General features: G+C 39.7%; 1 protein-coding gene across 1 annotated transcript in view; it reads left to right on the top strand.

The window, feature by feature from the left end:
* The first annotated feature begins 367 nt into the window (after window positions 1–367).
* Window positions 368–27,739, top strand: part of il1rapl1a (interleukin 1 receptor accessory protein-like 1a) — a 188,608-nt gene continuing 161,236 nt past the window's right edge. Inside the window, exons 1-2 of the mRNA XM_030758212.1 lie at window positions 368–615; window positions 21,210–21,311. Coding sequence (XP_030614072.1) covers window positions 21,230–21,311 — 82 coding nt within the window. The 5' untranslated portion in view covers window positions 368–615; window positions 21,210–21,229. The remainder of the gene's footprint in view (window positions 616–21,209; window positions 21,312–27,739) is intronic.

Raw genomic sequence — 27,739 nt, 5'->3', positions numbered from 1 at the left:
TGCAACTACAGAGGAGCTGTGGAGGATCCCCCCCCCCCCCCCCCCCCCCCTCACCCCGCCCCCCATCGGATCTGGCCATTATATCCATACATTTCTTTTCCACATCTCCACCGCGCCGCGGCTGAGTGGGGATCGTACCAATCAGCGAGTCTAGGATGGTCAAGCACCCAAGAGAGGATTAGCAGGCTAACTGAGTACTGTTTGCGTAAAAGTCAGCTGTCAGATATATATATTTTTTTTTCGGAGGGGGTAGCCGTGTGGCAGCTTAGCCCCAACTCGTTTTGATGTTATGTTTTATTGGCTGTAGTAAAATCGATATTTTTTTTTCCTTTTCTACCCATAATCCGTATTATTTCAAGCGCGCAAAGTCACATCTGCGTAGGAGAGCACTTGGCGCACTTCTTCCCCAAAGGACAGAGACAAAATCTCCATTCTTCTGTTTGGATTTAAACCGGACGATCGGCTGAATGGGTGACCTCGCTAAAACACAGACTATCACTAGCTTGCACCCACTATATGGAAACCTGTTTTCTCCATTTACCTGGAGTTGTGATGTCCAAAGCCTTCCTCACTGACTGACAAACGGCGTCGTACCATTTTGGAATCGAGTTGAAGGTAGGCCAGTTCTCTTTCTTTAGCTTGCCGATATGACACGGCTTTTCTGATCATCTGATAAAGTTCGCAGACCGCATTTTAACTGGCTCTTCGGATATTACAGCCATAGATTAATCACCCGTAGTCTCTGTGACTGTCGGACAGTTGCAGTAGTTATTCTAGGAAAAAAAAAACACACACACACGGTGGAGAAGGGGTAATAGTGATCAGTTTTAAACAGTCTCTGAGTCAGTCAAACGCTTTTAAGGGGAGAAGTTCAGCACCTGCTGATGAAACGATGAAATTAGTTCGAATATAGATTATATAGGATCCAAACATTCAGGAAACCAAAGGATAAATAATGAAACTAAAGATGTGCGTCGCAGTGTGAGAGAAACCCTCAGTGCCTGTCTTTTTTGGACCGAGTGCCTCTATTTTGTGCATTTGGCTCACGATATGTTTGCTCATGAGCTCAATCATGGAGATTCCGGAGAAACCCTCTGCAGTGCAGTCTCATTCACCGGGCCGCCGGGCTCACTGAGGCTCACAAAGGAGAGGATTTAGATAAAGGTGTAAACGAAGCAGCAGCTTTTCCTGAAGGCAGTCTACCAGTAAGCCTTATTATATGCACAATCCTGTCTTTATACGGGGGATATAGGCTGCTGGTTGTACTGAGGAAATGATTTAACACTAAAAGAGAGCCACAAAAACAACCCACACAAAACTTATTATGCTCTCTCTCTCTCTCTCTCTCTCTCTCTCTCTCTCTCTCTCTCTCTCTCTCTCTCGTGTGTGTGTGTGTCACGTGCACACCCACACACTCTCAGTGATAGTTTGAAATGACTGTGTGTATGAGAGAGTGCGTCACTGTACTTAGGCTGCGAAGCCTAAATTGGAGACATATTTGATGCCAAAGCTCGCGCACATGCTGTCATTATTTTACTGCCCCAACAAAGCTTATCCGTGTCATTACGCAAATGTAACCGTATTGAAATGACAGCTTAATCGGCTTGGGTTTCTTGCCATTTTGACCTACTGTACGAGTTACCCATAAGGGACGAACAGCGCGGCCCATTGGGTGGAAACGTACAAATACCGACGCATGACGCAGGAACATGAGTGATAGATGATGATCCTATTTCTGGAAGTGCGCCTAGATTATAAATGCCTGACCACTTTAAACGCTAGTCGAAACATCAGGAATCCCCAGTCACATTTACTGTTTTTCATGTTGCGTTTGTTTAACCCTGCTACAGGCCGATTTGAGGACAGATTGTGGGTGGTCTATCGGTCAGTGGCTCTTGGACTCATCTTAACCGTGTTCTTCAAGTGAACGCGCGCACGTTTATGTTAAGCCCCCGCCCCTCCTCTCTGTCTTTCCTTCGCTGTCGGTTCGTGGCTAGTTTGCAGTTTGAGCTGACAGAAAGCCTGGCTCATATATCCTTAATCAGAGAACACTTTTTCTTTTCTTTTTTTTTTTTTATAAAGTTTGTCAGATAACCTTTATCTATTGATGCTGGCAGGGATGATATCATCCGTGGGACTAAGGTGAGCCTCATCTCCAATTCACGCTGTTAACAAAGAAAGTCGTGAAACTGAACTGTCTCTGTGTCACACTGGATTTTCAGTGTAGTTTTTATGAGCAGGGGCCTCGCTAATAAATTCGTAAAGTCACTTCTGTCTGATGTTCCACTGTGCAGCAGATAAAAATGGCAGGCCGTCGCTCTTGCCAGCAGCACCTCGTCATAGGAGAGATGACAGGAACTGTCCGTGGTGCTGAAACAGACAGCTCCTTTGTTCAACTCTGGGCTGATTTAGGGAGTTGAAATCTTCAGTGGCTGCTGTAGGCTAACTCTCTTCGGTTTGTGTTACATTTTGTGTTTTAAATACTTGGGCAGTTTGCGAGCCATGTGCATGTACATTGGATTAATTCATTTTGCATACATTTTTAGAAGAGCCTTTGTTAAGAGCCATTTAAATCTATCTATCTATCTATCTATCTATCTATCTATCTATCTATCTATCTATCTATCTATCTATCTATCTATCTATCTATCTATCTATCTATCTATCTATCTATCTATCTATCTATCTATCTATCTATCTGTCTGTCTATCTATCTATCTATCTTAGTGTGGGACAGGATTACAGCATTTGTTGTAAATGCCATCATCATGTGTGCCGTGGTGTTAAAATCCATTAGCTAATCATGATAAAGTGGGCCTTGTCTTAGTCACGGGTAAGACTGTTTTTTTAATGAAAATTACAGCTATTGAGACCATAAATAAGCCCAACACTAGAAACAGGCACAAAGAGCAGGTATAGTATGTCTCACTCTGATGCTTAACTGTAAAATGTCTATCTCAAAGAAACAATCTCTCCTCAGTCTTTCATATTTTTAACTGATACACACAGCAGAATAATTTTTTTCTTTCCTGTCTGTAAGGTGTGCAAAATATGCAGACATATTCAAATAAAACTTTGAAAGCAGTTTTATTGGTATTTTGAAAAATGCAGTACTTTCTTTATAACGCAGATGATTGTGTTCTTGGAAAAAATAGCATTTATCCTGCCTTATTTTCTTTCTGGATCCCACAGGGCTAAACACACAATGTCTGTTACAATACACTCGGTGCAGAACGTGTCTGTTATAAACACAGTTGTGGATCCCATACACAGCCCAAGTGGAAATCCGACTAACTCTGGTGTGGGTGTGGGGTGCTTTGGCATCTATTGTGCACCTAATGATTGACCGTATTGTTTATCTGTGATTACTAATAACATTCATATCAGAATATCAAAATGTCATTATGTGATAACAATGCTTGATAATCCCTACCGAGTTCAATAAAGACATGCTGTTCAGTGCCCAGTCAGACCACAGCGAGCCAATTTGTTTGTGTGTTAATGGTCATCTGGTACGAAGGAATAGCTAGTACAGTCTTGCTGAAGTGGTCTTTCATTGGTGATGAATGACGTGTGTGTTTTCCCCTAACGCTGATTGAATTAGGCCACCCTGCAGTCCCATTGCTTTCCCTAGGAGCAAAGGCAATCCTGCAGTGAAGTTTATCAATAAGCGAGTGGATGGAGTGTAAGTGGTAGTGTTGCCGGGGGCAGACAGCCGGTGATGAGGAGGGGGGACACACTTAGGGAGAGTCCCCACTGATCACACGGCAGATTGGGAGCCCTTGGTGCTAGCGTCTGTCGGTCCCTGCCGTAGGGGGAGAGAGAGCAGTGGAGCCACACAGAGCTGACCTAGAACCACACACTGGGCCAACTTCAGGTCAGCATCCTCAGTGAAGGCAGCTTAGTTTGGATGTTTTTTTTTTTTTTTTGTGGGTGTGTGTGTTTTAGTAGTGTTGTTTTAGTCAAAATTTTCTGTTTGTTTGTTTGTCACAAACACTTGCTATTCAGTCAATTTACCACAACTGTGATCAGGTGATGAACATGGTTGATTCAGAACAAAGCATCTAGCAAGCGCAGCGTTTTGATGGCTTTGTTTTGAAGGCTGGCTGCTTTGATGTGGACCCCCATGAGGCCACTGGCAGCTGAGCTCCCACTGTGGCAGATTGATATTTGTAATTTAAGGGAAGCTGTCACACAGCATCCTCCAGATGGAGAGAGCCGCAGAGGCACGCAGTCGATTAAACACGGTTTGTTTAGGAATAATCATTTTGATGTGGGAGCTGAGGATTCATTTGAGGCATATTGGCTCTAAGGTTCAAAATGTTCAATTACACTCTTACACACACAATCACAGCATAATAACACATAGATATAGTGCACAGAGCGGATTCGGGGAACTGAAGCTTTTAGCCTGTCCGTTATCTGATGAAGTCGCTCAGATCGCCACATCACAGCAGAAAGGACAGGTCAGTGATTTGTATCCCCGGTGCAAAAAAGCTTGAGTAAAGGTTGTGAGCCAATTCATTAATTCACTCACTGGAGTGTGCACACCTAGATGTGTGCACACATGCATTTTTGCATTGTTTTCGTCACTGAACTGTTGGGACTGATATTTGGGGGAAGGGTCATCTTTTAAAGGGCCATCTCCTTCTTGTCACATTGATTGACAATAAAGGAACAATAAACAGCTCAGAGAGTATACTGCTTGATTAACTAGCCTTCAAAAGAACCAAATATGCACAATAAATCACGTTTCCATCTCGCAAATTAGGACGATGGCATTTAGATGCTGGTTTGAAGACCTTCCAGCTTGAACTCATGGCATTCCTGCTTATAGGTCTAAATGGTAATGTCAAATCCCATGAGTAGCTTAGCACTAATTTATATATTTATATGACATTATTATAAATGATCTACCATTAATATGTATGCAGTGTTTGAAATAGTAAGGGGGAAATGAGGCTTGGGTTTAAGGAGGTAATAAAAAAATAATGTGAGATAATATCACTGGTATAGACAGTATTCATGACACATTAGAATATACATTTGGCTTCTTTGCTTCTGATATATTTCTTTGCAAAATGCATCACTCTCGGATCAAATATCAGTGAGGTGATAATAACCAAGGAAGTACTAATTCATTTCACATTCATATCAATGTGTTATGGGCATGGTGAAGGATGAAGCCAGGCCAAGTTCATTCACTCAGACAATGCAACATGATATTTAAGTACTCACTGTGTTTTTAAGAATGCCAAATAATTTATTTCTCTATCAGCCAGTCATTTATAGCCAGTATTTTTCAGGCTTTTCTTTTAATTATTCAGTTTCTTTGCTGCATTGTAGCAAATCCACGTGGCCAGATGATTGGGAGTTGCAGGTGTACACTAGTGAAATGGTGAGATACAGTATTGTAGATTAGTTTTAGAAAAAATATTATTCAGAAAAAACAGAGTTTTTTGTATTTTTCTACAAATATTTACTGGTACTTACACTAGAACAAGAGGGTAACAATTCAGGTATTTTGCAGGAAAAAAGAAATAAATATACTGTAAATAATCTGATGGTGTAAATTTTTATAGTAAGTGGAAAATGAAAAGAAGTCCTTATGAAATTTTAATACAGCTCAATAGCCAAAAGTCCATCATGCACATCAAAATAATACGTAATTAAGAAATATGATTAGGAGGATAAGCCACACTATGATATCGCCCACACCTTTAAGTACTGCATATTTACAGCATAAGTTGGGAAATATTGTTTGTTTTAATGTTGAAAACATGGAAGTTACTCACTTGAATTGTTATCCTCTTAATCTACTAACAGTAATTATTTGTAGGTAAACATAATTACATTGTGATTTCAGAAAGAAATTCCATGAAATTCTAAGGGAATTACACCCTTAATTGTGGACATATCCTCCTGAGAGCCGAGGACAAAAAAGGCACCTTTCAATTGAACTTTTTTTGTGTCCGCTACAGACGACATAAGGTCTCAGGGGAATATTATGAAGTGCTACTGTGCTTTTTGTTAAAAACATTCTTTATTTTATATGAAAAAACTAAATTTAACAATCAAATCAGAGAACAAAAAGACAGCAATGCAGCACACCACAGGACACTTGACAGTGGATGCTTGAACACCTCTACTGATATCACCTCCCTGATAACCTCTTTAACATTATCGCTCTCACAGCACATAGCACAGATCCCACTTCACTGATTCCCTCTGCCTTCCTTCATGCTCTGACTGTGGTCTGGTTCATATCAAGAGCATGCTTTTTGAAAACTTCACTTCTCACTTTCTCTGCACTTTGAAAGCTGTCAGTGTAAACAAAGTTAGACCTGTCAGGGTTGCTTTCAACAGCTTGGCTCTTTAATTCAGTCAATTGAAAGCATAACTGGCCATCTCTTACAGTATTTAGATTAAACTGGTGTCAATTTAAAATTACTTTGCTCATCAGATGAAATGCCTTTATAGTTAAACATTTACAGAGAAGTTTAATAGAAAATGGCCCATGCTTCTGAATTGACCAGAAACGGAGAGGAGAGCAGAGAGGAGTCACTGAGGGGTGGATATGTGGGAATTTGGATATGTAAAAGTTAAGGAGAGGTACTCAGACTTGTTTTCAATTGCTATAGAGCCAGACTCCCTAAGCTCTAAGGCTGGAATGCAAATTTGAAAGCTGATTAAATATCTGCACAAATCAGCTACAAGATTAAAACCACCAGCAGGTGAGATGATCAGTGATCATCTTATTACAATGCAGTGCTCTGGTGTTGTCCTCAGAACATGAGGAACACAACAAAGAGGCCAAGGAGTTAATTCAGCCTATAAAGTGCAGATCAGTATCCCATAGAGCATCCATAGGACATGCAGTATATTCCCAAAAGTGTTCACTCATCCATCCAAATCATTGAATTCAGGTGTTCCAATCACTTCCATGGCCACAGGTGTATAAAACCAAGCACCTAGGCATGCAGGCTGCTTCTACAAAGATTTGTGAAAGAATGGGTCACTCTCAAGTGCTCAGTGAATTCCAGTGTGGTACCATGATAGGATGCCACCTGTACAACAAGTCTAGTTGTGAAATTTCCTCACAGCTAAATATTCCACAGCCAACTCATAGTGGTATTCTAACAAAGTGGAAGTGAATTGGAAGGACAACAACTCAGCCATGAAGTAGTAGGCCAAGGAAAATGACAGACCGGGGGTCAGTGGATACTGAGGAGCATAGGGCACAGAGGTCTCCAACTTTCTGCAGAGTCAGTCGCCACAGACCTCCAGACTTTATGTGGTCTTCAGATTAGCTCAAGAACATTGCAGAGAGAACTTCATGGAATGGATTTCCATAACTGAGCAGCTGCATCCGAGCCTTAGATCACCAAGCACAATGCAAAGCGTTGGATGCAGTGGTGTAAAGCATGCTGCCTCTGGACTCTAGAGCAGTGGAGACGTGTTCTCCAAAACCTTGTTGGAAAGCTTTTCTAGAAAAGCTGTTATAGCTGCCAAGGGTGGGCCGACATCAAAGTAAACCCTATGGATTAAGAAGTCATGTCACTCAAGTTCATACTGTATGTGTGTGAAGGCAGACAAGCAAATACTTTTGGCAATACCTGTACCTGAAAAAGCCTGACCCACTCAGGCCCCTCCCTGTAACCCACATGATCCAAAGGGTTGTTCCAGTGCTGCCAATTTTCCAGTGCCCGACACCACATGACACCCAGAAAGGGCCAGTGTTCATGCCCTGATGGGGCAGTGCTGTTTTTGTGGCTTGAGAGAGACCTACGCAAGCACAGGCAGATGGTTTTAATTGTGGCTGAGTGGTGGATCTTTCTGGAGGGTGTACACTGAAGATAAATTCTTTAAGACTGTCTTCATAAGAAGAATTACAGTTTTGTTTGGTTTGTTTTTTTTTAAAACTCTTAACCCCAAAACGTATTATGACTACATCAGTGCACATGTTCTTCACCAGATGGATGTTAAAAGAGTTTTATTATTTCATGTAAAAAAAAAAAAAAAAAAAAGTATTTTTTGTGTTTTGACTTTTTTTCTTTTTTCACGGGTTTGATGTGGGCTGGACCATAATGGAACCAATAAGTATTTCTAACATTTTAATTAAAATGCAATAATAGGAGTGAGATTGTGTTCCAGGCCGCTGTCAATCAAATCTGATCAAGTGAAAGCCGATTATCAGAATTTTTAAATTATTGTCTAAAGACATTAGGTTTATCTTCAGTTGTTGCTTTTATAAGCATATATTTGATAGGAATATTAATATTTAAAGAACAACTTTTAAGGGCTTTTAAACAACCTTTAAACATATTTTTTTTCAAAAAGGAAGCTTAAGGGTATGCAAATGTTAGAAGGATCCAGACTGTTTTTAAAAGTGGTGCAAAACCTCTTGGGGAAGATTTTAGGGTGAAATCATGTACTTTTATTGTCTTAACACTCTCTCTAAGCAAACATAGGGTTTTATTTTAAACCATGACCACAATCTTGCCTCAGACTGAACCAGCTGTTTAAGTTTTCCTAAACCTAAAGACACTTAATCTCAGAGAGCCAGAAATGCTTTTGCAGATAAGGCTTGATAGACCAGATAAGACAATATTCATATGGGCCTTTTTCATCATTATATTTAGAGGACGTGTTGCCCTCTCAGCCTCCGTCAATAGGAAAAAAAAAATCAGTCTGGACAATGTTAATTATTTCCCTCATGATTATGTCTGTCATAAGAACATGTTTGAATAGATCTTTTTTCTGACCTTAAACTTATTAGGTTTCTCTTTTAGTGCACACTGCCTTTGGCCTTGCCATAAAATACGGAGGGTAGACCGTACCAGCTGTAATGGACTCATTCGCTCAGCTGTCACTTTGCATTGGTCCTGGGCAAATCTTAGCACTGTCCCATGGGTGAACATGTAAGAGATGCAATATGAACACTTCCAACTCATGTGCACATACAGTAAAAAATAAATGAAAAGAGTGCAGGGATATAAAACAGAGAAATGCTCTTTTCTGACACACAGACACGTCGCACACAAGATTAGGCCTCTGCAAATTGACTTGTCTTGATGTCTGATGAAATTGTATTTAAAGGTGTAATTTAATCATTTTGCTTTTGTAGAATTTGTGCAGAAAGTCAATCACAGTTGTAGCGTTCCTTGGAGATGCAGATGCTGGAAATCTCAGAACTGACAGGTACTTGTAAGAGAATGGTTAGAATTTTCAAGATCAGATTCGCTCACAACAGTGCAATTGTAAGCTGTGATCTCTCAGTGGACTGGCCCACAAAAAACAGATGGGGGGGGGGGCAGGAGTGACTTTATGTCAATTTTCTGCTGCTTGGCTTGTCATCTTGCCTCTCAAATCCACTCTGATGGCCCTAGCTCTGAGCTATAAAGATGGGAAGACAAAAACAGACAAGGTCATGCAAGAATTGGCAAGGGAGAGCGAGAGAAAGACGTTGAGAGAGGAAAAGAGAACTCGAGGTGTTCCCACTGTTTCCTAAAGCTGAAACACCCTGACCTGTTATTTTGCCAGCTGCAGTGGTCTGTGTTGCGGTGCAATGAGACCACAGGGAGTGGGGACTGCCATAAATATTGCACTGTTTTGAGCAGCCGTCTCTGATGCTGGCCATTAGTTGGTCAGTAATGAGTGGGCACCAGGGTCTTTAAAAAATTCTTCCAGTTGAGTTCACACAGACACGCACAGAGGGCAACAACTTAGCACAGCAGACATCCTCCTTGTTAGATGATGAGGAAAAATGGAAACTTTGGAATGCAGAGAACTCATAATAAACAAACGCAAACACAGGAGGCTGTTTTTTTTTTTTAAGTAGTTTAAGCAGTATTCTGATGAAGAAAGGCCGCTAGTGTTTGTTAGAGCTGACATTGCAGTGTGTTTTGTCGAAGGTCAGTGACATCTGTGTGTCTGTTCATCTCGGATATGCTGGTGTGCACGCGCGTGCACGTGCTCACACATGCGTGCGCACACACACACACACACACACACACACACACACACACACACACACACACACACACACACACACACACACACACACAGACACACACAGACCAAGTCAGTCCTGTTCTTGGCTCCAGCAGTGATCTGGCACTTCTCCTAGTCCTGCAGCCCCTGCCATGCCTCCCTCTCTCCCTTTCTTTTTCCTGCAGCCTCTCCTCCTCCCATCCTTCTTTTCTCCATCCATCCACACACCAGTGCAGATCAGGCTGCCCAGGCCTTGCAGGATGTCAGGAAAAAAAGGAAAGAAAGAAAGAAAGAGAGCTGACTGGACTTTCACCCCAGCTCTCCTGGTATGCTTCCTCATTTCTGGCACTGCTTTTAATGCTTTGCTATCATATGACTGTAATATGGCAACATTATGTACCCAAAATACACTATGCTGCACAAAGGATGTTGAACTCACAGACTATGAAGAGCTGTGGCCAGAGCTGCAATCGTCCATTCAGTATTCCTTTGACAAAACCTGGATAACCCCACAACAGTGATACACACATGTACTCACAAACACTCATACAATACACTGTCTTAAATTTCTGTTTCAGTTCACATAAATCCTGTAATAAGATTCCATCTGAGATAAGTGGAGTGCTCCCTGCAGGGCCCTTTCCCCTCTTGGAGACCCACAGCAGTATAGAATGGATACAGCTGTGGTCAGAGAACAATCAATGCTACTGACTGTGTGTGTGTGTGTGTGCGTGTGTATGTGTGTGTGTGTGTGTGTGTGTGTGTGTGTGTGTGTGTGTGTGTGTGTGTGTGTGTGTGTGTGTGTGTGTGTGTAAAACATGGATTTTAAATACCGTTCATGAATCACCAGAGAAAGCAGATACTAGAAATCACATTTTAATGGTAACCTTGAATTTCTGGTAGCCTAAACACATATTTCAGTGGTCAGATTGTTTTGCTTGTTTTGGTTTGTACACATTAGGAAATTATTTTCATGATTTATTAATTGATAATTTTAAAAATATGTGGAAAAGTTCTGACCTAATTTCCCACAGTCCAAAGTGACATCTTCCACTGTTTTTCAACTGAATTATTAACTGTTTAATTTTGATGACAAATGAAGGCACTTTGAAAAGTAATGTAAACATCTTCATGCTTTATTAGATTACATCTGCAGATCACTATATTTGAAAACACTGCATCATTTGTGTAAAATATATGCTAATTAAGCTCTCATTTTCTTGAAGAAAGAAACAGATATAGGATGTGTGTATTCAGACAAAGAAGAAGTCTGCAGGAGTGCATCGAGCTGAATATTGTACAGCATCTGAGATATTGATTTTAGAGTCCCATTGCGTCACATACGTAGTGCACTGTGGCCAGGTTGAGAGAGGTCAGGTGTGCATGTTGGGGTGCTATAGACAAGAAAGTGAAGGCCACTGAGATATGCTTATGGGGTATTGTTCACACAAAACGGCTGGAGTAGTACCGGGTGGAGTGGTGGTGTAAAGACCCACAGATAACGATGTGAGCACATGTCCAATTAAACATATACCATCCATCGATCCATCCATTGTAAGTGTGATACTCCCTTTGTGTGGGTATTTAGAACCTCTGGTTGGCTGCAGGTATTTTACTGCAGCGCCCAGTTTGTGCTCATTGGTTCAGTTGGTGCTGCTGCACATATATCTTTCTCTGTCAAAGCTGACAGTACCTCAGGCTCTTTGTAGGCTGTAAAGTCGAGGAAACAAGACGTTTCTCACAGCAGCTCAAGTCTGTGACATACTGCCAGTAGTTTTGGTCACCCTCACTTTGGTAAGTTCTTTTTTTTTTTTTGTGGTGTGTAATTTAGTTCAATTTAGTTTGAGCAAAGTCAGTTACTGTTATACAGATAACTGATACAATAGAAATTGAAAGAGTTAATTGATTCAAATCAGCTGAATTTTTTTTTAAAAGGTTGCGTTGAGTTTGTGGAAAGAGTCCGTCACCAGGAATCAGTTTCATCGGATGTTTCATATAAATGAGCGTAAACAGTTGGTGGATAAACCAACTGTTCCTATAAATGTTGTACGATTTGTGATGTGAAACAAGGCAGAATTTAATGCCTGTTCACTGATTTGATTGTCTTTTCTACAAAGCATACCTTTTAGTTTTAGCTAGCATTCGCTCTGGTTAATTTTAAGGCATGCTTTCTCTCAGTCATATCCCATATCAGCCAGACAACGTACACACTTTATTAGCTACACCTTGCTAGGATTGGGTTGGACCCCTTTTGCATTCAGAACTGCTTTCATTCTTTGTGGCACAGATTCAACAATGTGCTGGAAACATTCCTCAGATTTTGGTCCATATTGACATGAGAGCATCACACGGTTGCTGAAGATTTGTCAGTTGCACACCCATGATGCGAATCTCATATTCCACCAGTGCCCATTGGCACGTGGTGTGGTCTTCTGCTGCTGTAACCCATCTGCTTCAATGTTGGGTTGCGTTTAGAGATCCTCTTCTGCATATGTTGGTTGTAACAAGTGGTTATTTGAGTTACTGTTGACTTAAGGCAGTCTGATCTCATAAGACCACTGACATTAATAATGTAATTTAACCCAGAGAACTGCTGCTCACTGGATGCTTTCTCTTTTAAGGACCATTTTCTGTAAACAGAGATGGTTGTGTGGGAAAATCCAAGTAAATCAGCAGTTTCTGAAACACTCTGGGACTGGGACCAACATCCACGCCACATTCAAATTCACTTAAACTTCTTCACCCATCCTAATGCTCAGTTTGAACTTCAGCAGTTCGTCTTCACCATGTCTACATGCTTAAATGCACTGAGTAGCTGTTATGTGATTGACTGAGTTTGCATTAATGAGCAGTGTACTTAACAAAGCAGCCAGTGAGTGTATAAATCAAAGCAAGATGCCATTTAGAGAATCAATGTCTATTACTTTAAAACTGGACACTGACAGATTTAAAACAGAGTTTTCTAGACCAGACATGAAACGGCTCCAGTTGACTCCAGTTGTAGTTATCAGCATTTAATGCCAGAAATATTATAAACATGTTGCTTAAGACAAAAATAAATAAATAAAGCTAAGCAAACATTAAGATACTGCTTTTACATACAGGACAATGGGAACATAAATAGCTGAACAACAACTAAACAACAGTGAGATACTGGTTGGCAGCTGTTCAGTACAAACAGGCAAAAGTGCAAAAGGATGCTGGAAGAAATAATGTGCGGGTAGCAAAATATTCCACTGTGCAGTGGACTGAAGTGTATGTTTACGCAGCTGTGGTGACGTTGCATCTGCACGCATAAAAAATGTTCTATGTTAAGATTTCCATAATAAAGAGTGTTTGATATTACTTTTAAATAGCAGGATAAACACATTAGCATGCTGGAAAACAAACAGGGCTAGATTTTTTTTAAGTGTTTTTCACAGTAAGGTGCTTATCTTAATTTAAGATACATTGATCCAACTACAAATTTATTATGCAACGTGCAATTGGATTTTTCATTGGTGGTATCTTTCTTATCTGTTGTAACCCTTCACAACCCCTGCTTCCTTCCTTCCTCCACCTTCCTCTCCATTTCTTTTAGCCTGTCCGAAGTCAAGCACAGAATCGATTTTTAAACAGGCAAGACTCGGGGGACTTAGCAGAGAACCATTATTGGCCTCGTTTAGGCTCCATTGCTACTACGATGGCTTCTGTAGACAATAGGATAGACTGTCATGGATACCAAATTGTAAATGCACACTCCAGGTGAAAACCGCTCAGGCCAGCATTTCCTTTCCTCAAGGAGCTTTGTTTTAAAGAAGAAAAAAAAAACCCAGTCTGTTTTAGAGGACTGCAAAGCCTCTCTACACCTCAGTAATATCGGCACATCAGACACATTTCACAGTCGAAAGAAAGATATGGTGGGAATATAGCAAATGCATAGCCTTTTTTCCATGCTATTTACTGCATGACACCTTTTACTTTTCCAGCACTGCTGTAGTTTTTGTGAAGTTGCGGCATATGGTGATGTGCTTCTATTGCAAGCGGCTGCTGATTCCTCATCAGGCGCTGCGCTCCTGTATAGCAGCTGTATGTCTGTCAGGCAGCTGAAGCGTGCAGATCCAATCAAAGTCCTCATTTTCTGTCTCAGATTGAAAGTTTCCATGACACTTCTGCAGCAGACCTTTTTCACGACAGACATTTTGACTCGTCACAGTAGGGAGAGAACAGGTGGAATCAACAATGGCTCGGTTCCATTAATTGTCCCCAGTAGATCATGAAAGTGAACCAGCATGCACAAAAGCAGCAACTCGCTTATTTGGAATTCAACCATCATTACTTCACATGTCAAGTCGGAGTGTGCACTGTGAAAAAGATCTATTACAGCTACCGTTTATCCAAGACATGTTATGACCAACGTGCACTGATCAAAGTAAAACATCGACCTTGGATTGTGTTATAGAGTTCCAGCTTACATGTTTCCCTTCACACTTTTAGTTTGTTTTTAAGCTAAAATGTACATGACTGTCACACCATCATGATACTGAGGTAATTCTCAAACTCTTTTACCAAGAGTAGAAGGTGTGTTTTGCTTGACATGCTGCACTTTTAGAGTGTGTTGACACTTTATTGTATACTTCGATGCCCTCTAACTTCAGATGTCAATATCAGACTGCAGTTTGGCAGATGAAGGGTATTATGCTCTACGCCTGAAAAAATAAGAATCAATTTAAATGGATCAATAACCATTTGGGGATATTTTTATTTACTTAAGTTGATGAGAGGATACAATTTAGCAGATCCATGACAAAGTCTATCGCTGTTACTTGGCTACTTGAGTCACGTATCACGAGAGAAAGGTATCTATTACACTATATATTCAACTGTATATTTTTGCGCTGACTGTATAAAATTAAGAAGAAGAACACAAAAATCGGATGGCTTTATATGTCACGCTCAGTGGTTCCTTACATGTAGCCCAGCTGCATCTTATTCAAAGTAAACATTTGTTTCAAACAGGCCAGTTACCAGATTGATGTCTTATTTTGTGTTTAGATGTTTCGCCTTGATAACTGGATAACCAGGCCAAGGCCTTCTGACCTGTGCACCAGTCGTTGTTTATAAATGCAAACACATTTTTTAAAAAAGCTAATTTTAAAAAAAAGGAAAAATTCCTAAATCCTTGTTTGAGGAGAGTTGATGGTTTCAGTATTGCACTTCAGCAAATTCACTTCCTGCTTTGCTCTTTACACAGATTCAACTTTGATAGTTAAATAAATTTGTGAAAGAGTTACTGAAAATCTGCCATATTTGCTTTAATAAACAATAAAAAAAATATGTTTATAATAAAGACAGAATCTGTTAAATATAGCAAAATGCCTGCAGAGTTCATTAATTCTAGTTCTGCAGGAACTTTAATGATACAAGAGCAGCCTGTAGTAGTTAGAGGACTAACAAATCAGAATGCCAAAAACAATATAATATCCACCCATCCATCCGCAGCCTGGACAGGTTGCCAACACAGAGAGACAGACAACCATTCACACTCACATTCACACCTATGGCCAATTTAAAATTGCCAGTTAACCTAATATGCATGACTTCGGACTGTGGTAGGAAGTTAGAGTACCCAGAGGGAACCCACGCAAGCATGGGGAGAACAGACTCAAGATGGATGTGAATGGCAACAGTGCTAACCACTGCACCACTGTGCTGTCCTCATTATAATAATAATAATAATAAATAGAGAAGTTCTTTAGATGAAACAAGTCAGATATGATATAAAGATGTAAAGGCACAACATACGTATATACTGTACGTAAAACTTTCTGCAAACCTGATTTTTTTTTTTTTACCATCCTGTGTAAATGGGTTTGTGCTTGCATTTGATAGAGTTTCTAGTCTACCTGTGTGTCAGTTGTGGTCCAACAGCCCCAGTGGGGTGTGTACACCCACTGTGGCTGCTGGTGAGGAGAGTGTTGGCCCCTGCTCTCCATCAAAGGCAGCATTGACTAGAAGCATAAGAGCATCTCTGTGGCCAGTCATCCTTGGACAGCTGACAATGGCCTGGGCATGGGAGACCTGGCTGAAAGCAATCAACAACAACTGCAGGAAAATGCTTCACTGCTGGTGGAATGTGTGTGAAGTCAGACCTCAACAACCCACAGCCTTTACTCTTGACCAATCATGAGCAAATGGCTTTAGTTTGCCTTGAAGCTCTTCTAATTAATTATGTACACAGCGCTGCTTTTTATGTGCGTGAATGCGCTCTTTATGTGCATGTGCAGGCTCCGTGTGTTTATGTTCGAAGTTCAGAGAACAGCAGGGGTGTGGATTGGCTCAGGATCTTGTGGTAATTAATCTCACTCAGTGAAGAGGTACATGTTGGGACTGAGGCAGGGCATAGCTCACAGCACCTTGCTCGTTAGCTCTAACCACCTATGGCCAGCCTCTGGAGATTAACGAGGGCTGGTCATGGTCAAAAGCGGTCAAATGTGTTTTAACGAACGCTCACTCAGCGTATACCACCAAGCTTATTTTTTATTCTGAGGCACTGATTCACATTAAAACTGCACAATACTGCTCATGGGGCCTGACTCACACTGTGACACATCTGGCAAACAGCAGAGCAGACACACATGTGCACGCAGATGCCACATTGAGCTGAATGAAGAACAGGTAGACATACAGTAAGCACAGTTACAGTGTGCTTTGCCATTTACTAGCTATCCCAGCATGAATCTTTGACACAGTGACACATAGAAACACCTATGACTCATTCAGTTTTGTGTGTGTGTGTGTTTGCTTGTGCTTGTCTTGTTCATCTTCATCTGTGGCTGCTCTGCTTGCTGGCGTCGCATTTGATGTTAGCGTAGCTAAATCTACAGATGGAGGGAGATAAGGATAAAAGTTAGAGAGCTGCATCCACACACCGATTCACGTTCATTTTTGAATAATTTAGACTTCTCTTTAATTTGATTGAATTCAGAGTTTGCTTTCTGTTATCAATAATATCAGTCAGTTCATTTATCTCTCAGAGCTTCAAAGGTAATTTTTCAGTCACCGGCTGCTGAAGCACATAAATAATACATAATTTTATAGAAGAGACAGTGGTATACAAATACCCTATATATGCATGTTTCCATACATGGCATCAGGATTATGATTTTATATATATATATATATATATATATATATATATATATATATATATATATATATATATATATATATATATATATATATATATATATATATATATATATATATATTTCTAAAACCATTAAACCCATTAAAACCATTAAACCCTTGTATTTGCAGTTGTGGGATTCACTCATCATCTATTCCTGTGAATAAATTGTCCTACCTGCACTTAGCAGAGACAGCTAATGAGACTCTCTCGTGCTCTTTCTTCAAGCACTTGTCGTAATGAACGTCTTACTTTGCTGGATAAATAGTCTAGCCTTGTATTTGTCTCTTTAAATGTTCAGTTTTAAATGCGTTATCTATTTGACAGATTAAGGAAACCATGGAAAACTGACAGTTACATGCTATAAATCCTTTGGAACAATTATTTTATTATAATAAAAAGAGTAGACGACATAATGTATAAGTTAAAACGAAATGTAATCAACAAGCATGGTAACTTTTAGAAAGCTGCAACAAGATTTCAAATTACATTTTTGGTCTTCGAGCAGAGTCCCATCTAAAGGTGTACTTTACCTAAAAACCACAGCGAAGGCTCCCTTCAAACTGTATTCAGTTCCTAAATCACATGATCAATCACCTAAGATGGTGGCGTTTTCCTTCTCTATCTTAAGACTGCACAACTTCATACTATATCAGCAAGGTGTTGTTGGTTTTCAGTACTGATTGTAATTACGTGAATTTGTGTGTATGTGATGTCTTGAGAGATAAGAAAAAATTGGAAAATGAGGATAACATACCCAGAGTCCAATAGATGCACACACGCACGCACGCACGCACGCACACACGCACACACATACAGACACAAACACAGACACACAACATGCACAGAACAGAGGGGGTGTGTTAGCAACCAATAGCCTGAGGTGATAATTGAATTTAGGAGGAGATACCGCTATCCTGCAAGATACAGTCCCATAACAATGGCAACAGACAGCAAATTCCTCTGCTACTTTGTCAGGGGCGAGTCAGCAGGCGGTGCTGGGCCGTGCCCCTCATTTTCTGGTAAAAAGCAGCAGGCAAACGGCATGTGTGCTACTGTGGGTGATGATGTGTGCATGCTTCATGCATCGCTGAAGCGTGGATCTCACGCCATGCCTCTGTGTGTGCCTCCTCAAACACACCTGCTCCTGACGCCTCAGAGAACAAGCCTCGCTGTTAACTATACAAGCAATAGCAGAGTGTTGTATTAGAATAAAAGAATATAGTGATATATATTATTTTTTATGAAACCCTTTTTTTTATTAGGCAGTTTGAATTTGCTTTTAGAGTTTTTGATGTCCTGGATGTTATACAGCTTAATACCTTCAGAATAAGTCAGTTATGCTAAAAGTATAGTGCCTTGTATGTTTAACACAAACTCATTAGACTTTCTTTGTTCTGGGATATTAACCACAAAGGTAATTGCTGCATTATTCAAATATGTGTGCTTCCACGGAGCATCATAAAATGATGAAAGAAGCTCTGAGATTTGAACAAAGCAAGAACAAAAGAAAAAAAAAAGTGTGACTTTCAGCTTAGTCACTGCAAAGACCCACATGTATAATAGAGACTACACTGAGGTAGTCAAAGAGCTGCTTTATTGAGTTTACAGGCTGATGTCTAATGTGTGTAGCTTTACTCCCAATCTGTTCATCAGCAATCAGCCTGTTCCAAAAAGTACACTGAGGATCTGTTCTGTGAACCTTTCTTATATTTAAGTTGCTTCTTTAGTCCTTTTGTGTTGTCTTGAGAATGAAGGAAATAGAGGTGACAGGAAATGAGGTGGGTTTTGAGTGTTTGTTTGGGGAGTGGGGGGTGATGTCATGGCTGGCAAGGCCCAAACTGTGACTGTGAAGGCGTAACACGACTGGGATTTAGAGGAGGGTCACTGACATTGTTCAGCTGAATTAGGCTGTGACGGAGGGGCAGTTCCCCATGCTGCACAAACACAACGCCTGCCAATCATTTTGTTTAGCAAATCAACTTGCATCTAACAATTACAATTACTTTTCCTGTGACACAATGCCAGCAATTGACAGCTTAATGCAAAACTATTGACAGGAGTTATAGGGAGACGTAGTCCAAAGTTGAACTGGTCATGCTACAGTTATATGGCGCTCATTTTAACCTTGATATAGTAGACTGCTTTAACACCAAACACCAGGTTAAATCACATGATATCCTGACATTTACTGACTGCAGAAATACAGTGAGGACATTAAGTGCAAGAGAGACAGCAAGCTGACTATAAAGTAGAGATAAGAAAGGTACAGTATGTGCGCTGTAAAGAAAACATCATGCTGTGACTGCACTGAAATCTTTGTCTTGTGTCCCTTGACTTTTCAGCTTTTACCTTTGTCATTTACTTTGTAGCTTCATCTCCCTGCATTACGCTTGTCTTGTTGAATTTCACAGACATTATTGTAGTGGGATTTGTTTATGTTTAAAGAGGCATATGGTCATTAAGATTGGTGATTTGTGTACACACATAACCATAAACCATCATGGAGTTACAGCTGCAGCTAAAAACACACATTCACAACTCTCTCTCTGGCTTATTGCTATTTATTTTTTTAAAAAAATACTTTTTTGTTGTTCGGAGAGGAGCAAATCAGCTGTGGCGTTTAACAGGAATTTTATTGGCATTATTGGCATAATGGTGTTTACTGACTGAAAGTTGTGATTGAGGGGCAGAGAAAGGGTTCTTTTTTAAAGTAGGAGCTGTGAGCGCCGTGTAAACACACGCTGAGAGAGGCCCCTTTCATTAGCTATGCTAATCTGGAGGGCACGTGACTTGGTGTGGATTCCAAAGTCTCTCCTGGCTCTGCCTCTCTTAGTTTCTGTCTTCAAAAGACCCATCTCTTCGTTTCAAGTTCATTGGGTCAATTCTGTGTGTGTTGTTTAATTCATTTCTATGCAGTTAGACTGACAGGAGCATCATCCAGTTATTGCTCAATCTTGTTGCCAGTAGCTGGCTAACCTAGCATTAGCTCCTTCATTTCATTAATAGTTCATAAACATGTTTTATGCCTGTCTTTAAAAATGTAAAAGTGAATGTATCTAGGAGATCGTTTAGGAGGTTTTTGGTCCAAACCAAGAAATATTTGTGCAATGTGTTGATCTTGAGCACTGAGGGGAACTTTCATATTTAGGGATGCCAAAAATGTTATAAAATGTTATATGGGTCTTAAGGATACCTTAATCCTTAACATGTCAGTGGCAAGCTGACATGTTAAGGATGTTAACAGGTTAACAGGTTAAACGGTACCTAATTTACTTCGCAATTGTGTTTCTCATTTGATGTCTGTAAAGCTTTTAATACATGGATGGATTTTGCCATCAGCTTGCTGTACCCTGTAAGCTAAACAGTTTCTTAATGTTTTTTTCCATTTCACTTTAAATTTATACAGCAGCTGCAGCACTATTTCAGGACCTGACTATTAAGGGGTAATTACTACATGTTAGATTATGTCATTTACTCAGGGACGAGGGGTAGAGAGCGAGTCACATCCATTAATTAATGTAATATAAGCGTCGATATAAGGTGTATGGGTGGGATATTTGCTACATCTCTTTGACTCAGAAGGTGATCATTTTAAATTTCCTCAAGGTGTCACACCCCCGCCCCCTCTTATTTTTTTTTAATGAAAATGGCGATTAAACTGGTCTTTCTTGCACATGTAATTATTTCTTTATTGATTTGTCAGCATCTTAGGGAATGGTTTTTCATGAAATATATCCCTGTAATGATAACTCGTCTCAATTGCAACCATAAAAGAAAATCATTCCAAGAATGACCCCCCCCCCCCAGGGGAAAATGAAAATGGGTGTGTTGCTCTGAGTGTCCAAGTACGTATCAGCGAGTGTGCAAATATTTGTGCAAAAGCGTGTGTGTCTGCTTGCTGTTGTTTTTACAGAATATCCCTTTTCACTGACACTTACTGTTGTCTGGCAGTACAAGGAGGTACTTGATCTCATGTAATGGCAGTGACTGATGGCTCTTTCTCTCTCTTCTGCCATCCCTCCTTTCCTTCCTTCACTCTTTTCAGGCTGTGAGGACGGGGGGAAGATGAGACCTCCCAGCCCTCTGCTGATCCTGCTGTACATCACCCTGTCCAAGAGTGTAAAGGTGGTCTCTAAGAGAGGCTCAGGTATTTTATGCTATGTTTCCTGCTACTTCTTACGTGCACGCACAGCCTCTATGCATGTGTGTGAGCAGGCTCCAGCGTTTATAGCTGCTAATATTAATGGTTGGTGCCACTGGCTGATGTAATTTGGAGATTTTTGGTGAATTTTAATAATTGAATTGTTTTGTGCAGTTGTTTGTTTAACGTCTGTCTGTGCTAAATATCAGTAATCTAGAATTTATATTGCAGTTATCATCAGTATTAGACTGTATTTGTTGACAGTATACCTCAACTCTACCACATAATTCTGCAGTCCTCAAAAACTGATAATAGGCAGGCAATTGCTAAGCATATAGCAATGAATAGTTTAGTTAGTGAAGTTTTTTTTTTGCTTGTGTCTAAGGTGAAGAGCATGTGACTTAACACACACATATATATATAATGTAATGGAGACCTACCTCAATATAAAAAGAGTGACAGCTTCTAAATGATCCAGCTGCTCAGTGACTGGGTCACCAAGGGTTAATGTAAAACTCATTATGGCTCTAAATGCCAGCAAATTGAACATCAATTGTGAGCAAATGCAAAGGTCAAAAAAGAAAATAGAGAGCAAAAAGACTGAAAGTAGAAACTTTTCATTGCATGAAGTCTGGGGTGTAAAGAAAACAGTTAAAACATTACAAAGACAAGGTGATGCTCCACTTAAGATGTAGAACTTGTACTACATGTCACCATTTCATGTTGGCAGTATTTGTAATGATCAGTAAATCATTTGAAGTATGATTGAAGTATGAAGTAAGTATGAAGTATAAGTGAAGGAAGTTTCCCAGGGTTTGAGAGAAGAAGAAATTCTTTTGCTTTGTAGTCTCTGCTCTACTGTGAAAGCCAACTCCACCACCTCCAAGCAGACAAGAAAGTAGTATAGCAAGAACACCATGTCAGCTGCTACAGCTGTCTATGTGCATGTCCACAAGGAAGTATAATCTGTTGGTCTTTGTGTGTTTCTGTTTATCTGTATGTGCATGTACTGCAGACATGACCTTTAGCTTTTATATTTATGGGAAAGCACACTCCCTGAAGCAAAAGGGCAACATATCAATGAGTTTATGTGCTTTAACATCCAGTGACAGTGATCGTCAGTGACACAGAATACAAACACACTAATGCAACACACTTTTTTAAAGTATATATATATGTATATATTATATATATACACACACACAAACAGGACACAAACCTTACTATACAAACCTCATTACTGTGACTGATACCATGTATCTGTCCATGTATCTGTCCTTGTTCAGAATGAGTTTCTAGGTTCACCCAAACTAGATTTCAGTGCAACCCATTAAATGGCTCAATACCCATTGATATGGGTAATACAGGTGTCCTTCTCCTACTTGTTGACCAGAGGTTCTATCTCTCCAGTTTTGATGACTGACAAACAGAAAGGAGCCCAGATTATTAGATGACCTGTCATAGATTTTTCAGTAGTTACATGTAAATCTGGTGTGATATAACCATCCGATCAACTACAGGTTACCATACCATTGTCATGTCTTGATTTGTCATAGGAGAGAATAAAAGGGTTCTGTTTGTCAGATTTAATACAAGCCAGTATGATTTCCTTAACCTCTCCAGGTAATTTTGGTGCCTGAACTGAATCAAACAGTGATCAAAACCGAAAGTCTAAAATGAATCACTAAAACCAATCATGTTTCAGTTATGTGCCGCCACCACCAACATTAAATAAGGTTTCCACTATTAAGTAATGGCCTAGTGAGCCTAGACTCACAGAATGGCAGTAGAACATTTCTTAGTCAGACATCAGTTTTTCTGCCAACTACATTGTTACTAGGAAGATAACGAATAGTCATAGCAACCATGAAACCTTGCTACATTGTTGTGCTGTATGCTTTCTATAACAACTGGAAATTTGCACACGTTGATGTGTGTGTCTCTCTCTCACTATCATCTATCTATCTATCTATCTATCTATCTATCTATCTATCTATCTATCTATATATATATATATATATATATATATATATATATATTAGGGGTGGGACTCGATTAAAAAAATTAATCGAATTAATTACAAGCTTTGTAATTAATTAATCGAAATTAATCGCATTTTAATCGCATTTCAATATTTGACATGAGAAATATTAATTTAAGTTTAGCTGATAAATGAATCAATATACATAAGCTTAAACTTCAAAATTTTGATCATTTTCCCACCAGTCTACTACACAGACCAACAAAGGGTGGAAGTGCTCCTGTAATAAGCAAACTCCTGAAATTAAAGTTAAGCATCATAACTGGATAGTTTTATTCAACATTAATGTCTCACTTGTTATAGTTGGAAATTAATCATTAGCTCAGCTGTATTCCTTGATGTTGAAATGTGTTATGCTTGTTTTAACAGCTTATTTTGAATTAAAGACTTAAAATTAAACCACAAAAAGGAGAAAAAGTTCGTTCTCCGTTTAACCAGCTGTTTTTACACAGCTGTGCTTCGCACTCACGGTTGCTAGGCGACATGAGCTACGCAGAGGTGACGGCAGCTGATATGAAGGCTAGCTGCTCACTTCCGGCCTTTGTGGTGTTCGTGGGCTGCGAAAGACGTGGGCGGGTCCTTCGCAGGATGCGGCCCCTAACTTGGACATTGTGCGTCGATATAATCTGTATGCCTGGAACTCGCGCACTGAGAAACGTTCCACGGTGCAAAGTGCGATTAAAATGCGTTAAAATTTTTAACGCGTTAATTTCCCCATAATTAATTAATCGAAAATTAACGCGTTAAAGTCCCACCCCTAATATATATATATATATATATATATATATATATATATATATGGTGCATTCTTTTATGGTCCTATCGTGTTGGGTAAATGCAGTCATTATACTACACTGAACATTAGAGCTATGTGTGGAAGTGGTGCTCGGCGTTGTACAAGAGGTGACCTTACGTAAATGCAAATAAGTATGAAAATTCTAATAAAATAGTGCATTCAAAATACAGCTGGCATCTTAGACATTCAAAGTATGCCTTGTAGGTCAAGGTCAAAGAACTTTTGCATCGCTAGTGATGGTTTCCACAGTTAATCTATGACTACACCCTCTAAGTCATTGTTTAAAACTTGTTTAAGAAAATCATTTAAGCTATAATAATGTTAGACAGCAGGGTAAACTCATTTCAGTGAAATCAATTTTATACTTAATCAGTTTTGTAAGTGCACAAAAGATTAAGTCAGTATTACTATTAATCATGTTTTCTGTCTTGTGCATAATTACAAACAAGTCAAAAAATATGATGGCTTGGGCTATAATGAGCTTTTTGTCATGAGGTTGGAATACAGTCGGTCATTGAGAGAGTAAGTTAACAAAGTGTGTGGTCGCTTCACTGCATGTTTTTGCTTGTGTGTCCCTTTTGTGCGAGCCTATCCACATTTTGGCATAGATCAGAGTCAGGACAATACATCAGGTCAATCGAGTAAGTCCTCTGGGTCCTTTGGTCAAATATTGATAGTGGTAAACTCAATATTACCTCTCAAGTGTGAGGTCAAAGATATCTGACTGACACAATGAAGGTTAGCTAGCCTTTTTGAAAGGCTTCCCTGAAAGATTATAAATGAAGGCATGTGGAAAATCAAGCTCACACTGTCACTTTAGCTCTCTCTTTTTTTTTTACTCTGTCACAAACACAAACTGATGGAACACACAACTGAATTTGAACAGTAAACATGTGAATTCATAAATAAATAAATAATGCCCATTTTATTTGTGTTCAAAAAGAATAATGAAACAAATTTGACTCAGTGCTGGAAGTTTGTGGGGCTAATATTAGTGCAGTTGTTTGCATGAAATTAACATTTCATTTATTATTTACCCTGAGCAAAATGCAGTTTTTTCGCATCTGTTCCTCTAAATGGAGAATGGCATACCAGAGACTTTTTTTTTTTACTGATGACAGAGCAGGTGCTGTAAAATTAATCTTTTTACTTACCTATTTATTTGTTGTTTTCATTTTAATAATTGATGTTGCCCAAAGAAAATTGATTAAAAAAAATGAAATTAAAAAATATATTTTCCTCCTCCTTCAGTTTTCATCACTGGTACCAGTCACTGACAAACTGAAGAGAATTGAGGTTAAAGATGAAATGTAGAGGTAAAGGAGATTAATTGGCTGATAAAGACGCATGATAGGTGATTGTTTTCTGGCTCACGGGTTTGAGACATTTGTCTTTGTGTGCTGGAGATGAAAGAGATTGAGCAGGTGGACTTACACAGCTCCTCTTAAATTGGCTTCAAATAACCGTCCCAGAATGGGTCAAAGCAAGTTATAGTTTTTCTAAACCAGTCCAAAACAAACATTTTGAAAGTTAAAGTTTGAGACAAAGAAAGAGAACTGTTTGGACTACTGGTCTAATGCATTGTTTGTGGGGCATTCTCTTTCTGATGGGAATACTCTATTGTTTCTGTAGGGTTGCAGAAAGAGTTTGGAATTTAACTCCACAACCTTGAATAGTTTCGGGTAAGAATCAGTTCTGAGGGCTTGATTAGCCCTCAAGAGATCGTGGATGAAGCAACAATACAATTGATTTTTCCTTCCCAGTGTCTGGGTGTCACTCCCAGTGTTCCCCAAAATCCTATAATTATTCAATCTGAAGTCTGCTTAGGCCTGTATTTTCCAAAAATAATGAGTTTCCCAAAGGTCTGGAAGCTGTGCTTGTCTCTTTTTCCCTCTTTATGCCACACTTGGTACTACTCGTGCTTTTAATGAACCTTCAAGCTCAGAAGAATTAGATATCAACTTGTTTTAGTTTGTGTGCTGTGCAGACCACACAAACCAAATTCCCCAACCAAAAACAATTGTCTACCCCAAAACAATAATCATACATGTGGAAGCATGTATGAGCTGTTTACAGACAGATCATTTTTTGATGCACACCTGCTGTGCTTCTGCAAATGAGGGTTTTTTTACTCCAGGCGTTGTGCTCACCCTGGTGTTATTGTGCAGTGAAATGACCAAGGCAATGCTGACTCTGCCTGAGAATCACTACTGGTGACAGAAACAAGCTGTCCATCAAGCTCCAGTTGTCTCTGTCTTGGTCTGACCTGGCCTAGTCTGACCTAAACAGGGCCACTACAGTTTTCTGGCTACAGATCAGCCTGTAAACATCTAGACTTTAATTAGACAAGACAGGGACTCTTTGACTGGGGTCTTAGTCTCCTTACAAACCCAATTATCAGTTTGCAGCAGACTGAAAGAGACACCAAACACTGTTGAATATGGATAACAAATTTATAGACAAAACGCAAAACCTCTTGGTCTGCACTTTGCAGCACAATACTCTGTTAAACAGCGTTTAAAGTAAGAGAACAGGGTTATAGCCAAGTTTACACATGGTGTCTGTGTATTGCTGAAAGGATAGATGGATTAAATCACTGGAAGACCAGATTCATGACATTGGTGATCAGTTAAAGCTACTGTATCAGCTATATTTGACAATATATTTGACTTCCTCCCTTAAGTAGATTAAAGGATTTCACTTTTTAAAGATTGCTGTCACATAGAATAGCTCTTAATTTAACATTTTAGACTGAAAACTTCCCATAGGAATATGCAGTTTATTAATAGAACATCCACCCTTCCATCCATTCTTGTCGGCTTAGCCAATTCAGGGTATGGGGGGCTGGAACCTTTAGTAGCAGTCACAGGGTGAGAGACAGGGTACACCCTGGACAGGTCGCCAGTCTGTCGCAGGGCTAACACCGAGAGACACACAACCATTTATACCTATGAGCAAATTAGAATCACAAATTAACCCACTAACTGCATGTCTTTGGACTGTGGGAGGAAGCTGGAGCACCCAGAGAAAGGCCCTGCCCTGATGATGGATTCAAACCCGGGACCTTCTTGTTGTGAGGCAACAGTGCTACAGTCTCACATCCAGGTATTAAACAGGTCCAACCCTGCTTCGTTTCCGAGATCAGAAGAGATTGGGTGGTATGGCCGTAAGCCAAGAACAGCATTGTACAGGTGAAATGGATTGAAAAAAAAAAACAAAAAACCTTCATAAGGTAGAAATAAAGTAGACATCTTAAAGATCAAGTTTATAGTAAAATTCCAAATTACTGGGTTCTGATTACACTGGGTATATGTAAAGAGAAGGCAGTGAGTGCTTGGTGCAACTGATGTAACCCAGCATTGATACTGGGAAACAGGACACTTTGTCCCGTTTGACCTACAGTAACACTCAAGACATTTCTTCTAAGTGGACTTTTTAAAGAAGGCAAGTAGACTTTAAAACACTATGTTGCTGGATGTGTTTTAAGATTTACACATCCTCGCTGGTGAAAGAATATATTTTATGTAGAGAGACAATCATCGAGCACTGTCTGTCCAGGGAACATCCAACACAGCGTGCAGTGTGTGAATTTGAAGC

Source organism: Archocentrus centrarchus, chromosome 21 (assembly GCF_007364275.1).
Source record: "Archocentrus centrarchus isolate MPI-CPG fArcCen1 chromosome 21, fArcCen1, whole genome shotgun sequence".
Classification (NCBI taxonomy): Eukaryota; Metazoa; Chordata; class Actinopteri; order Cichliformes; family Cichlidae; genus Archocentrus; species Archocentrus centrarchus.
This window is presented reverse-complemented; position numbering and strand designations above follow the sequence as displayed.